At 39.1% G+C, this 15,390-nt stretch overlaps 1 protein-coding gene across 1 annotated transcript; it reads right to left on the bottom strand.

Moving 5' to 3' along the window:
- Positions 1-665: 665 nt before the first annotated feature.
- LOC132882877 (uncharacterized) lies at positions 666-7,944 on the bottom strand. Its single transcript, XM_060915982.1, has 14 exons — positions 7,892-7,944; positions 7,361-7,651; positions 2,491-2,520; positions 2,357-2,377; positions 2,181-2,210; positions 2,057-2,083; positions 1,937-1,954; positions 1,803-1,835; positions 1,686-1,709; positions 1,504-1,539; positions 1,385-1,420; positions 1,264-1,281; positions 1,125-1,182; positions 666-891 (listed from the first exon to the last, which is right to left on the bottom strand). Exons 1-13 carry the CDS (start codon positions 7,940-7,942, stop codon positions 1,147-1,149), a joined length of 651 nt encoding a protein of 216 aa, XP_060771965.1. The 5' UTR covers positions 7,943-7,944; the 3' UTR covers positions 666-891; positions 1,125-1,146.
- Between the last annotated feature and the right edge of the window lie 7,446 nt (positions 7,945-15,390).

The following is a 15,390-nucleotide window of genomic DNA, read 5'->3' as shown; positions in this document are numbered from 1 at the left end:
TACGGTACCGTGAGGAGGTAACGTACCATGTGGCAGTGGGGGCGTGGCCAAGCAGCAGTTTGTGAATGGAGGTCGGGGTCAGGGAAGGTAAGTGGCTAAGTCATTCCATCTGCTGTCAATTAATGTGGGTGCGTGTGTGTGTTTATTACAGGCACAGAGCATAAAAGGAGGGGGAGAGCAGAGAATAGGGATGCTCCTGACCAGAGTGCATGTGTGTGTGCGTGTGTGGGAGTGAGTCAGCTGAAAAGCTAGACACATGATAAAAGTTTGTAAGAACTTCAGTTCCCACCTGCTGTGCTTCTGTATTCCACCCACATCAGGGATTTACTACATACCTGTGTGACCCCATGAGGAGTGATGTACCTGTAAGGTACCGAGAGGAGGTAATGTACCTTTATGATCACGTGAGGAGGTAATGTCCCTGTATGACCCCATGAGGAGTAATGTACCTGTACCGGTATGGTAATATGAGGAGTAATGTACCTGTATAGTACTGTAAGGAGGTAACGTACCTGTACGGTACTGTGAGGAGGTAATGTACCTGTATGATACCATGATGAGGTAAAGTACCTGTACGGTACCTGTACGTCCATTTTGTGACAAGGCTTTTAGTCATGATCTTTTGTTTTTGATGAAATAAACAGAAAAATATCCTCATAGAGCAGTGTGGATGCTGATGTCTTTATTGAAAGATAAAAATCAATCATTTTTAGACATTTTTCATGAATAAAGACGTCCATTACACCTGTACACACATCTACACCAGTCACACTTCACTCAGCAAAGAACACCAAAATAAAATTCATCCATGATCCCAAAGTTGTTAAAGTTGTTAGCGTTGTTAAAGTTGTTCATGCTGTAGTGACTGATGATCTCTGGGTGTCTGTTTTCCTGTGAACAGTGCAAATAATAGATCATTAGAAAGATAAAAGTGAAAATAAACAAACACAAACAAACAAATACAAAGGCAATCAGATGATTTAATAGATAAAGAACCAACCAAACAGAATGCAACCAACCAACCAACCAACCAACCAACCAACCAAACAAACAAACAAACAAACAAACAAACAAACAACTGAGTAAATAGGCAGGCAGATCAATAGATAGAAAAAAGGTGGTACCTGTAAAGACATGTCTTTCATCCTAGACTGCTGTAACATCATTAGTCTCCACTTCAGCCTAAATAAATAAATAGCATCTCACACAAACAGAAAGGTACTGTCGATATATAACTGTAAGTGAAACATTAGACACACTGACCTTCAGGAACCATGGAAGCTGTGTATTGAAGATGGACATGAAGAAGAAAAACAGGTCAAGATTCAGAAAAATAAGGGATGTATTATAAAGTTTAATATTTATTGGTCAAATAATTACTTACAAATTGCATAACTCCATATTCAAATGAGATCTTTTGCTGTTAGAAAAGAAAAGCTGTTTGTTTTTCATTCACAACGACAGAAATGCACAAAAGACAAGATGAATTTAGATTTGAATTACCGTAGCATTGGGGTTGTAGATGATCTTCACATACGGCTGAATACAGGAGGGACACGACTTTATTAATGATAATAGCATTGTGTTTAAAAAAGCAATTCTGAGAAACAACGAAGTATTTTCACATGAATTAGTAAAAACGATCAGTGTGTGTGTGTGTGTGTATGTGTCTGTGTGTGTGTTACCTGAGCACCATACCTCCATCCAGACTATAAAAATAAACAGAACTTTATTAATTAGTTCAGACCTTTGAGTGAAGTGTGAATATAAAGTGAATAAAAAACAGAAATGAGGCTCAATACTGCAAACTGTTCCTGAGGAGCACTCCTATACATCTGTAAAACAACAAGACCTCATGTTTTATTTATGTTTACATAATAATAATAATAATAATAATAATAATAATATCAGTGTGAAATTGGAAGATGTTAGCTACCTGTGGCCGTCCCTGGATCTAAGAATTCAATTAAAAACAATAATTCAGTCATAATACAAGTAAAACTATATTATTTTTAATACATATGGCTTTATAAAGAAATAAAACAAAAGTGCATACTGTTGGTAAGATGAAAATATTTTCCCCCTGTGGAAAAAAAAATTCACAAATATGAAGAATTTCTCTTGATGTCGAGTTAAAAGTTGATTTTTTTTGTCTTTAAAGTGAAATATACATTGATGACCTCTTTCAGGGGCAGAGTGAGATTGAGACCCTAAAAAATAAAAAAAGAAGTTTTGTAAGATATATAAAATAAATAATATATTGATAAATTTATATTTATATAAAATATGAAATTAAAGAAATTATATGTATGTATGTATGTATGTATGTATGTATGTATGTGGTAGTAATAATCACCTGGAGTGTTATATTGTCTGTCTATATATGAAGACAAATAAGAATAATTAATACAGATAAATAAATAATTATTATAACTGCATAATATAATATAAACAATAATATATTCTTGTGACGTTTCATGAACATCTCACCTTGAAAAGTGGGATGAACTGAGTGTTGGGCTGAAACAGAATTCAAATGTTGTGGGTGAATAAATAAAAGAGTAAACAGGAGTACAGTGAAATATTCTGGGGAAAAGAAGAGTTTACTGGTGAATGAAACACAGTAATACTACTGTTGTTAGGGTTATTATAACAAAAAATATCGTTTTTACATTTCTTTTCTTCATCAGATTTTAATTTCATGCTGACATTTTATTGAATTTTTGCAACTGCGCAAATGTTCTGTCAATAAAATGTTGAAGATAAAGAGACTGAATGACCAGCTTTAACATAGTTAAAATGACCTGGTAATTTGCATTATAAAATTATTCATCTGTTAAACTTATTTGTGCACATTTTTACTTATTTCAAGGTTGAAATATTTTTATTCCACTGGCAGATCATTTTTTTATTTTAATCTGCCAGTGGAATAAAATAAGTCTGTACTCACACTCAGTGATCAGTACCACACCTCAGCATGCTTGACCCCCAGAGTCCGGTTCGTTTACTAGTGTGATCATCAGGCTTGTAGTACTTGAATCCAGGACTCGGACTCGAATCCTAATTTTAAAGACTCGTGACTTGACTTGGACTCGAGCACTGATGACTCGGACTTGGACTCGTGCATTAACTTAATTTGGATTCGGAAATAGGAGACGAGGACTCTGATTTTTTCTTTATTTTTTGTAACATGCCATAATAATCTGGCATAAGATAGGCTATTTATATCGACATTAATCAGGGGCGTAGCGAGGATTTTTCAAGGGGGGGGGGGGGGTCACACACTGACTGGCAGCCTGAGTACATTATGTAACAAAAAATAATTACTATTGCTAGTTTTAGGTAGCTTAGAAAATGGCTCTTCCATTATTGCTGTTTCTTCCATGTTTTCTTGATGTTGTGTTTTAGAAACGGCACGCTAAAATTTAGCTTCGAAGCCACAAAATGCAACTTTGATGGAAAAAAAATATATAATAAATTGTTTACCTCTCTTCATGTCAAAAGAAGGAGGAAAGTTTCGCTTGTTTTGACATGGCGAGTTATTAACACAAGAGGAAATATTCATAATTCGCAACTAAAAAGACTGCAGCTACACTGGCAGCTTTACCACGTTTTCTAGTGCGAGCGTGTTGCGCTTGCGCAGAACTGGGTTTTCACCGCCAAACCACAGGAAGTCCATACAAGGTTATAGAAACCCTAATGAGGCTGAGGTGACAATCTAGTTAAAAAAAAATGTTAGACAAATTACAGTGTGCACTTTTCTAATATTCTTATGCGGCTATTGAAAAAATGTATGGTCCGACAAAGGGGGGGGGGGGGGTCATGGGCACCCCAGGCCCCCCCCCAGCTACACCCCTGTTAATTTTTATACTAATTTTGTGTAAGAGTGTGACACCTGCGCACCTTGGCGCGTGCATCTGGGGTGCGCTCCAGACAGCGCGCGCCACAAACGACTCGCACCTGCGCAGGATTAAGACTCAATCAGCACGCCTAAATAAAGACTGTGAAAACACACTTACTTTGTGAAGTATTGAGCTGCGTTGCTAACATGCTATCGAGCCTTATTTCCTTGTTTGTGGTCCTGATCCCTGGTTTCCTGTTTTTCGGCTTTGATTCTGCCGAGTCTATGATAACCTGTTTGTGCCTCACTCGACTTATTGCCTGTTTCATTGTTTTACGATTTTGCCTGCTGTTCTGCGGTAGGTTTCCCAATACCAGTGCCCTTTAGGGCTAAAGAGACAGTTGAGAGACTCTCTTCAGCAAAGGACGTTGTCTCTGTACGCGGTTTTTCCGAACTCACTTATCAGAAGGAGTCTTAATAGCAACATTACGAAGAGCTTCTTTGCAATGCACGTCCCCGATATAGGCCTGAGTAGCTGCTAAATCCAGTCCAGGAGGTCGCATGGCATTTGTTTTTACCAACAAACAATGGCAAGTGACAGTGAGTTTAAAATATGTTAAATAAACTAGACAGGGACACTCTAACGAGTGCAAACCCCGCCTTTTCCCTATTAAAATACATTGGGTGAAAATTTTGAAGTTCTGCCATGACCTTGACCTTTGACCTCCAAAATTTAATGGTTTCCTTCCTGGGTGATTGGCAACACATGTACAAAATTTGGTCCAAATCGATCCATTGGTTCTTGAGATATCTTGCAGACACACAGACAGACAGATACACACACACACAGACTGACGCAGGTGAAAATAATAACCCCTCCGACTACTGTCGGCGGGGTTAAATATTGTGCTGTCATTAAGCATTACATATATAATGTGGTAATTAATAATTGAAAGTATTTTACATTTTTGGGATATATATATATATATATATATATATATATATATATATATTTTTTTTTTTTTTCCAAGCGTTTTTTTTAATAAGTGAATAAAAGCTCACACAAAAGAATGAGCAAATAATAAAGTAAATAACTAAGTAAATGTGTTCCCCTTCCTGCTCATTTCACTGTTACTCAAACATACACTCAGGATTATTTTAATGGGTCAAGTTGGCAATGTTCTCCTTTATATGTGCGCGCGCGGAGATGTATATAAACACACACACACATACACACACACTGTGTGTATATATATATATATATATATATATATCTCATCTCATCTCATTATCTCTAGCCGCTTTATCCTTCTACAGGGTCGCAGGCAAGCTGGAGCCTATCCCAGCTGACTACGGGCGAAAGGCGGGGTACACCCTGGACAAGTCGCCAGGTCATCACAGGGCTGACACATAGACACAGACAACCATTCACACTCACACTCACACCTACGGTCAATTTAGAGTCACCAGTTAACCTAACCTGCATGTCTTTGGACTGTGGGGGAAACCGGAGCACCCGGAGGAAACCCACGCGGACACGGGGAGAACATGCAAACTCCGCACAGAAAGGCCCTCGCCGGCCACGGGGCTCGAACCCGGACCTTCTTGCTGTGAGGCAACAGCGCTAACCACTACACCACCGTGCCGCCATATATATATATATATATATATATATATATATATATATATATATCCTTAGGTACACACAGATCAAAATCTCTCTCGCGCACATTCTCTCTCTCTCTCTCTCTCTCTCTCTCTCTCTCTCTCTCTCACACATGCACAATGTTAGAGGTGCAGAAATTTGTCTCATTTATGACAGTAAATTAGATAATCACTGGCCTTATGGAGTTAAATTTGATGAAAATGTAGCGAAATCAGTGTGACATGATGATAGCCATACATGTTTCCAGACCATATTGAAATATACTCATAATGTTTTTTGTATGTTTAATAATTAACTCTCTGTTAATTATTTTAAATATATTAATATATGTTAAATATATTAAAGAAACACTTGACCTTAAGAGGCTTTCGGGAAACCCAGCCCTGGACTGTTTACCTGTCTTCACTTGTATTAATAAACACGCCTTCTGCACTTACATCCGTCTCCCAACCATCTCTGACAGAATACTTCACACTCCCTGACAAAGAGAATGCACATTCACCTGTTCATACATCATGTTCAGGAACAAGCTAATGTTAATGGCACTACAACAGCCACCGTTCTGGTGCGGTTGGAGTGTTGGACTCGACTCGGACTCGACTTGGATCAATAGTGGACTCGACTCAAATTTTTTTTAACGACTTGGACTTGACTCGGACTTGAACACTGGGGACTCGAGACTGGACTCAGACTCGAGGTTTAGTGACTCGACTACAACACTGGTGATCACTGCGTACCTCGCTCATGTGTCGTTCACTTGGCCTGCTTGGAAGAGGTGATCACCCACCTCATGGAACCTGAATGCTATAGCGTATACTTTTCAGTTCACTGGAGAATGTTTGAGTTAATAACAGGTCAAGTTCTCACCTGATGACAACAAATTGTAGTCAGTGAGTAAAGCTGTATTGTGAGGATGCAGCCATGGCCATGGAGAATCCATGGCCTAAAGGTTAGAGAAACAGCTTTGGGACCAAAAGGTCACTGGTTTGAGTCCCTAGACTGACGGGAACGGCTGAAGTGCCCTTGAGCAAGGCACCCAACTGCTCCAGGTTGCCCTGGGTACATTGTATATCACACCGGATAAGATCTTTGAAATATAAGCACACTCAGGACCTTATGAGTGCCGGCCAGCAGGGGAGGGGGATGATCACTCTCAGGAGTGGTTCAAGGAAATCATTCCTAGTGTGAATCTGCCCTTGACAAACATTTTTACCCCCCAGTGTGACAAGTGGGTAAGCGCCGTTGTCAGGCGCAGGACCGAACTGCTTGGTTGTGCTGGGTTACCTATACCTCTGCCCCTCCCCCCACCCCTGTCCCCCCTTTCCCCCCTCCCATGATCGCCCCCTCCCTCACCCCTTCTCCTTGAGTCTCGAGTTTTCGTGTTGTATTGTGTTATTCTGTGCTTATGTGCTGAGGTGTTTTTTTTAATGTTCCCACACTCCCCGTAGGAGCATAGTGTGGGGGTTGCTTTTTTTCTCCTCCCCTTCCCTCATGTTACTCTGTATTTTTCATCCCTGTCTTCCTGTCCTGTCTATTCCCCCATGTCAATTGTATGTATGTATATGTACGGACGGGTTGACAGCTAATTTCACTAGTACTTGTGACTACGTGACAATAAAGGCTTCATTCATTCATTCATTCATTCATGCTGGATAATCTTATGTTTGATTTATAATAATGCCCTAATAGGACATAAATCAATTTGGCCAATTTCTATATATTTGTCATTTGCTATAATATAAGTCTATTTAGTGTAAATGTCCACATTATGATCTGTATAAATACGACCAGGGACTGAATTAATCTGGTACGTTTCCTATTGAATTACTGAGACAATTAATTCATTAGTTTACACTGAATGGTCCTCCTCTGTGTGGTCCTCCCCAGCCTGGTCCTCCTCTGCGTGGTCCTCCCCAACCTGGTCCTCCTCTGCGTGGTCCTCCTCTATGTGCAGCATAATCTAAAGGCCTCACAGATCCATAATCCTGTCCAATATCCTGTTCAGATCCTTCTCTTATTGGCTTACGAACCCCTCCCATTGGCTCAGATCCTCCTTCCACTGGTCCAGGACCTCCTCCCATTGGCCAAAATCCTCCTCCCACTGGTCCAGGACCTTGGTGACCTTGATGCCAGCCATTTTCTGGCTGTAGATATGAAGAAGTACAGTAAAAAAGGTCAGAAATTTATTTTCATGGTACAGTATGTATCTGACTTTAATTATTTCACACTGACAACCACTTGTTTCTTTTATGCCCATTTTCTCAAAATAGCCAAACGAAATATAACTCACATACAGCCATTTTAGATATGAGATAATGGTCCAGAACAACTTATTAATTGTAATTTTTTTTTACTTAAGAAAAACAACAAAATATTCGACTCACATGAGCAATTGCTCCAACAAACAATAATGCCACCAGAATGAGGATGCCCATTTCTGCTGGGAAAATCACAAGTTACAGCCATCATGTGAGGGCAAGTCAAAGAAAATCCTGATACATAATTTTGCATTGATTATTGCAAATAGGTGTCAGATAAGTGTATTATTTTGCAGTATATTAAAATGTGTGCAAGTGTTTCAGTATCTAACATCTGGATTCCTCTAGAAAAATAAAAAAAAAAGATTCAATTCTAATTCCTGTCATTTTAAGGTTTTTATTTGACTCACCCTTGTATAAATTCAAGCATCAATATTTGGATTTGATTCAACTAACCTTAACTCTTGACACTACCACTGGAAGTTACTGTACTTACCTTCTGCTTCTCTCAGCTCAGTCTCCAGCTTCTTTCTCTCTATTTATACTTTATCCAGACAGTTGAGCAAGCAGCACTGTTACTCAAGAAAGGAACTCATCACCAAACATGCAGAACCAGTCTAAAGTCTGGACACACCTTCTATCTAATTCAGTGTTATTTCTTTATTTTTATGAATTAAAAGTCATTTCATGTCTTAAATTAATGATGGATGTTGTTTCTCTTCACTTAGTTTGGTTCATAACATGGATTACTGCAGTTGTGGTGTCAAATAGGGCTATTTTATTGTTTGAATGTTTATTATTTACTATTTGCTGTTTGATCTCAAACACATTAAGAAGGTTTGAAACTTGTCGATGCACAGCTGTTCACTGAAAAGCATTCCAGGTGACTATACCTCACGAAGCTGATTAAAATAATGCCAACAGTGTGCAAAGCGTCATCAAGGTAAACGCTGGATACTTTAAAGAATCTAAAATATCAAACATTTTGTTCTTTTAAACACTTTTTTTTGTTTACCACATAATTCCAGATATGTTCCAGATGTTATTTCATATTTTTTATGTCTTCACTTTTGTTCTACAATGTAGAGAATAGTCACATTAGAGAAAAACCTACTTTATGAATGAGTAGGGGTGTACAAACTTTTGAGTGGTGCTATAGAGGTGAAAAATGTCTCTCATCTCATTATCTCTAGCCGCTTTATCCTGTTCTACAGGGTCACAGGCAAGCTGGAGCCTATCCCAGCTACACTACGGGCGAAAGTCGGGGTACACCCTGGACAAGTCACCAGGTCATCACAGGGCTGACACATAGACACAGACAACCATTCACACTCACACCTACGGTCAATTTAGAGTCACCAGTTAACCTAACATGCATGTCTTTGGACTGTGGGGGAAACCGGAGCACCCAGAGGAAACCCACGCGGACACGGGGAGAACATGCAAACTCCGCACAGAAAGGCCCTCGCCGGCCATGGGGCTCGAACCCGGACCTTCTTGCTGTGAGGCGACAGCACTAACCACTACACCACCATGCCGCCCTGTGAAAAATTTATAATTATGAAATAAATATATACATGCTTAGGCTTACCTTGGAAATTATTTGGGCTTCATCGCCCTCAACATGTTCATGGTAATCAAACCTGATTTACAGAATTATTGATAATGAAATCTAAGTGACACGTTCATTATTGGAAACTGAACTCAACAAATCTAGTAGAACATACAAACCAATAATGAGTCATAAAGGAAAATGAAAAACAAAAAAAACAAAATCAGTGTAGTTATAATCTCTGTACTTAATTTACAATGGATGTTTCAGTTGTGGATGACTGGAATTATGATTTGTTTTAGTTTGTTGACTTGTGTTTACTCATCATTTTGAGTTTATTATCCTAATGTTGTAATCATATTTCTACAAAAGCTAAAAATAAAAACAATATTTGAAAAAAAACCCCACTGAAATCAAAGATAAATTTAGAAGAAAATGATACTATTATGGGTTTGAACATCTGATGTTGCCATGTTTTAGTAATTTTATATAAAGCAAAAACTTCCAGTGATCATAAATACTTTTCACTGTGCATTTTGTAATGCTTTTGCAATTATTTACTTGCTCTGTATTAACGTATAATCACACCACAGACTGAAGAAATTTGAAAAGCTTCTTGTTTTTCTTCACACCTTGTTGATCTCTGGTATTATCTCTCTTTAGCAATGTGCATATGTCGAGATTTCTCATACAGTGGTGCTTGAAAGTTTGTGAACCCTTTAGAATTTTCTAGATTTCTGCATAAATATGACCTAAAGCATCTTTAGATTTTCACACAAGGCCTAAAAGTAGATCAAGAGAACCCAGTTAAACAAATGAGACAAAAATATTGTACTTGGTCATTTATTTATTGAGGAAAATGATCCAATATTACATATCAGTGAGTGGCAAAAGTATGTGAACCTTTGCTTTCAGTATCTGGTGTGACCCCCTTGTGCAGAAATAACTGCAACTAAACATTTCTGGTAACTGTTGATCAGTCCTGCACACTGGCTTGGAGGAATTTTAGCCCATTCCTCCGTACAGAACAGCTTCAACTCTGGGATGTTGGTGGGTTTCATCACATGAACTACTTGCTTCAGGTCCTTCCACAACATTTCGATTGGATTAAGGTCAGGACTTTGACTTGGCCATTCTAAAACATTAACTTTATTCTCCTTTAACCATTCTTTGGTAGAACGATTTGTGTGCTTAGGGTCGTTGTCTTACTGCATGACCCACCATCTTTTGAGATTCAGTTCATGGACAGATGTCCTGACATTTTCCTTTAGAATTTGCTGGTATAATTCAAAATTCATTGTTCCATCAATGATGGCAAGCCGTCCTGGCCCAGATGCAGCAAAACAGGCCCAAACCATGATACTACTGCCACCATGTTTCACAGATGGGATAAGATTCTTATGCTGGAATGCGCCGTTTTCCTTTCTCCAAACATAATGCTTTTCATTTAAACCAAAAAATTCTATTTTGGTCTCATCGTCCACAAAACCTTTTTCCAATAGCCTTCTGGCTTGTCCACATGATCTTTAGCAAACTGCAGATGAGCAGCAATGTTCTTTTTGGAGAGCAGTGGCTTTCTCCTTACAACCCTGCCATGCACACCATTGTTGTTCAGTGTTCTCCTGATGATGGACTCATGAACATTAACATTAGCCAGTGTGAGAGAGGCCTTCAGTTGCTTACAATTTATGCTGGGGTCTTTTGTGACCTCGCTGACTATTACACGCCTTGCTCTTGGAGTGATCTTTGTTGGTTGACATAATGCTTTTCATTTAAACCAAAAAATTCTATTTTGGTCTCATCATCCACAAAACCTTTTTCCAATAGCCTTCTGGCTTGTCCATGTGATCTTTAGCAAACTGCAGATGAGCAGCAATGTTCTTTTTGGAGAGCAGTGGCTTTCTCCTTACAACCCTGCCATGCACACCATTGTTGTTCAGTGTTCTCCTGATGATGGACTCATGAACATTAACATTAGCCAGTGTGAGAGAGGCCTTCAGTTGCTTACAATTTACGCTGGGGTCTTTTGTGACCTCGCTGACTATTACACGCCTTGCTCTTGGAGTGATCTTTGTTGGTCGACCACTCCTGGGGAGGGTAACAATGGTCTTGAATTTCCTCCATTTCTACACAATCTGTCTGACTGTGGATTGGTGGAGTCCAAACTCTTTAGAGATGGTTTTATAACCTTTTCCAGTCTGATAAGCATCAACAACGCTTTTTCTGAGGTCCTCAGAAATCTCCTTTGTTCGTGCCATGATTCACTTCCACAAACGTGTGTTGTGAAGATCAGACTTTGATAGATCCCTGTTCTTTAAATAAAACAGGGTGCCCACTCACATCTGATTGTCATCCCATTGATTGAAAACACATGACTCGAATTTCACCTTCAAATTAACTGGTAATTCTAGAGGTTCACATACTTTTGCCACTCACATATATGTAATATTGGATCATTTTCCTCAACAAATAAATGGCCAAGTATAATATTTTTGTCTCATTTGTTTAACTGGGTTCTCTTGATCTACTTTTAGGGCTTGTGTGAAAATCTGATGATATTTTAGTTCATATTTATGCTGAAATCTAGAAAATTCTAAAAGGTTCACAAACTTTCAAGCACCACTGTAGCAAATCAGGAAGAAGGATGTGGAGAAGGACTTGTCGTCATCATCCTTCCTCATCATATTTAAGTCCTGTAGTGGAATCAGATGAACTTGGTTTAGTCTAGTTCAAGACATCAGGGAAGGTAAGTGATTTAAGTTTGCATTGTAATATCTCTGCCGACATAAATAACCATCATAAAAATGTACACTAATTTTTTTTTCTTCCTGTAGCTGAAAAAGAAGGAAATATGAAGACTGCAGTCTTTTTGTTGTGTCTCATCGGCTTGGCCTTGGCCATCCAAGTATGTATTTATTTATTTCAACAGTAAGTAGTCTCACATTTATTTATTTATTTATTTATTTATCTACTTACCTGCCAACTTCCTGTCTTTCAGCCTGAAACTAATCATGATCGTGAGACTCGCTCGCACATCTCCAACTCTCATGAGGTTTGTAAAGACTGTGAAACCAATTCATTCAGATCAAAGTCTTTACTTTCAACTCAAAGATAGAAATTTCGGTTTAGACATTGCTGCATCTTTTTCACTTTCTATGTCTTGATGTGTGTTTGTAATAAACAGGCATTGCCTATATTACTCCTTCACTGAATCAGCCAAACCAGGATCAGATCCTTCAGCTCATACAGGTTCTTTTCTCACTTCTCACTCCTGCTCCAGTTCCAGCATCACCAACTCCATCCTCTCCTGCCTCTGGGAGATAAACTGTACTATTTCTTGCCCTGGGTTTGCTCAGAAAATGTCGGCTTTTAGCTCAGAGTAGCCCAGTTTCTGTTGAAAGCGTATGATTAATATCTAAATGGTACTTTACACTTTGTTTTGTGTCATGGTAATTTAAACTAAACTAAATTGAGGACACTTCAAAACACTTATTCATGTGTTTATGTTCTTGTTAATTGGTTGCTTCAATAAAACACCTCCAATAATTCTGATTCTGTGTGGTTTTGTCACAAGTAGTATTGAATTAAATAATAGAAAGGCTCATGAACAAGGAGAAGACAATAAAAAAACAGAATGAATATAACACACATCAGACTCAACCTTTTGAAAATGCTTTGATGAATAAAATAACTTTTCGATTTAAAAATGTGAATCAAAAGGAAACATTCACAACAGAAATAAAACTATTTCCAAGATAAAAGTTAGTCTATATCAGTAAGTGATATTCACTTTATGAAGTAATTAAAAATAATATTATTACAACTCCAAATCAGAAAAAGTTAGGACGGTATGGAAAATCCATCCATCCATTATAACGGGCAAGCTGGGGCCTGTCCCAGCTGACTATGGGTGAGAGGCGGGGTACACCCTGGACAAGTCACCAGATCATCTCAGGGCTACAGTAGTGCTTGAAAGTTTGTGAACCTTTTAGAATTTTCTATATTTCTGTATAAATATGACCTAAAGCATCATCAGATTTTCACACAAGCCCTAAAAGTAGATCAAGAGAACCCAGTTAAACAAATGAGACAAAAATATTATACTTGGCCATTTATTTGTTGAGGAAAATGATCCAATATTACATATATGTGAGTGGCAAAAGTATGTGAACCTCTAGGATTACCAGTTAATTTGAAGGTGAAATTCGAGTCATGTGTTTTCAATCAATGGGATGACAATCAGATGTGAGTGGGCACCCTGTTTTATTTAAAGAACAGGGATCTATCAAAGTCTGATCTTCACAACACACGTTTGTGGAAGTGTATCATGACACGGACAAAGGAGATTTCTGAGGACCTCAGAAAAAGCATTGTTGATGCTCATCAGACTGGAAAAGGTTACAAAACCATCTCTAAAGAGTTTGGACTCCACCAATCCACAGTCAGACAGATTGTGTAGAAATGGAGGAAATTCAAGACCATTGTTACCCTCCCCAGGAGTGGTCGACCAACAAAGATCACTCCAAGAGCAAGGAGTGGAATAGTCGGCGAGGTCACAAAGGACCCCAGGGTAACTTCTAAGCAATTGAAGGCCGCTCTCACATTGGCTAATGTTAATGTTCATGAGTCCACCATCAGGAGAACACTGAACAACAATGGTGTACATGGCAGGGCTGCAAGGAGAAAACCACTGCTCTCCAAAAAGAACATTGCTGCTCGTCTGCAGTTTGCTAAAGATCACGTGGACAATCCAGAAGGCTATTAGAAAAATGTTTTGTGGATGGATGAGACCAAAATATAACTTCTCATCTCATTATCTCTAGCCGCTTTATCCTTCTACAGGGTCGCAGGCAAGCTGGAGCCTATCCCAGCTGACGACGGGCAAAAGGCAGGGTACACCCTGGACAAGTCGCCAGGTCATCACAGGGCTGACACATAGACACAGACAACCATTCACACTCACACCTACGGTCAATTTAGAGTCACCAGTTAACCTAACCTGCATGTCTTTGGACTGTGGGGGAAACCGGAGCACACCCACACGGAGAGAACATGCAAACTCAGCACAGAAAGGCCCTCGCCAGCCACGGGGCTTGAACCCGGACCTTCTTGCTGTGAGGCGACAGCGCTAACCACTACACCACCGTGCCGCCCCCAAAATATAACTTTTTGGTTTAAATGAGAAGCGTTATGTTTGGAGAAAGGAAAACACTGCATTCCAGCATAAGAACCTTATCCCATCTGTGAAACATGATGGTGGTAGTATCATGGTTTGGGCCTGTTTTGCTGCATCTGGGCCAGGACGGCTTGCCATCATTGATGGAACAATGAATTCTGAATTATACCAGCGAATTCTAAAGGAAAATGTCAGGGCATCTGTCCATGAACAGAATCTCAAGAGAAGGTGGGTCATGCAGCAAGGCAACGACCCTAAGCACACAAGTCGTTCTACCAAAGAATGGTTAAAGAAGAATAAAGTTCATATTTTGAAATGGCCAAGTCAAAGTCCTGACCTTAATCCATTCGAAATGTTGTGGAAGGACCTGAAGCGAGCAGTTCATGTGAGGAAACCCACCAATATCCCAGAGTTGAAGCTGTACTGTATGGAGGAATGGGCTAAAATTCCTCCAAGCCAGTGTGCAGGACTGATCAACAGTTACTGGAAATGTTTAGTTGCAGTTATTGCTGCACAAGGGGGTCACACCAGATACTGAAAGCAAAGGTTCACATACTTTTGCCACTCACAGATATGTAATATTGGATCATTTTCTTCAATAAATAAATGACCAAGTATAATATTTTTGTCTCGTTTGTTTTACTGGGTTCTCTTGATCTACTTTTAGGACTTGTGTGAAAATCTGATGACGTTTTAGGTCATATTTATGCAGAAATATAGAAAATTCTAAAGGATTCACAAACTTTCAAGCATCACTTTAACACATAGAGACAAACAACCATTCACACCTATGGTCAATTTAGAGCCACCAATTAACCTAACCTGCATGTCTTTGGACTGTGGCGGAAACCAGAGCACCCAGAGGAAACCCACCCAGACATGGGGAGAACATGCAAA

This window comes from Neoarius graeffei, chromosome 3, assembly GCF_027579695.1.
Source record: "Neoarius graeffei isolate fNeoGra1 chromosome 3, fNeoGra1.pri, whole genome shotgun sequence".
In the NCBI taxonomy this organism is placed as follows: Eukaryota; Metazoa; Chordata; class Actinopteri; order Siluriformes; family Ariidae; genus Neoarius; species Neoarius graeffei.
The sequence above is the reverse complement of the archived record's forward strand: the minus strand, read 5'-3'. Positions and strand labels throughout refer to the sequence as shown.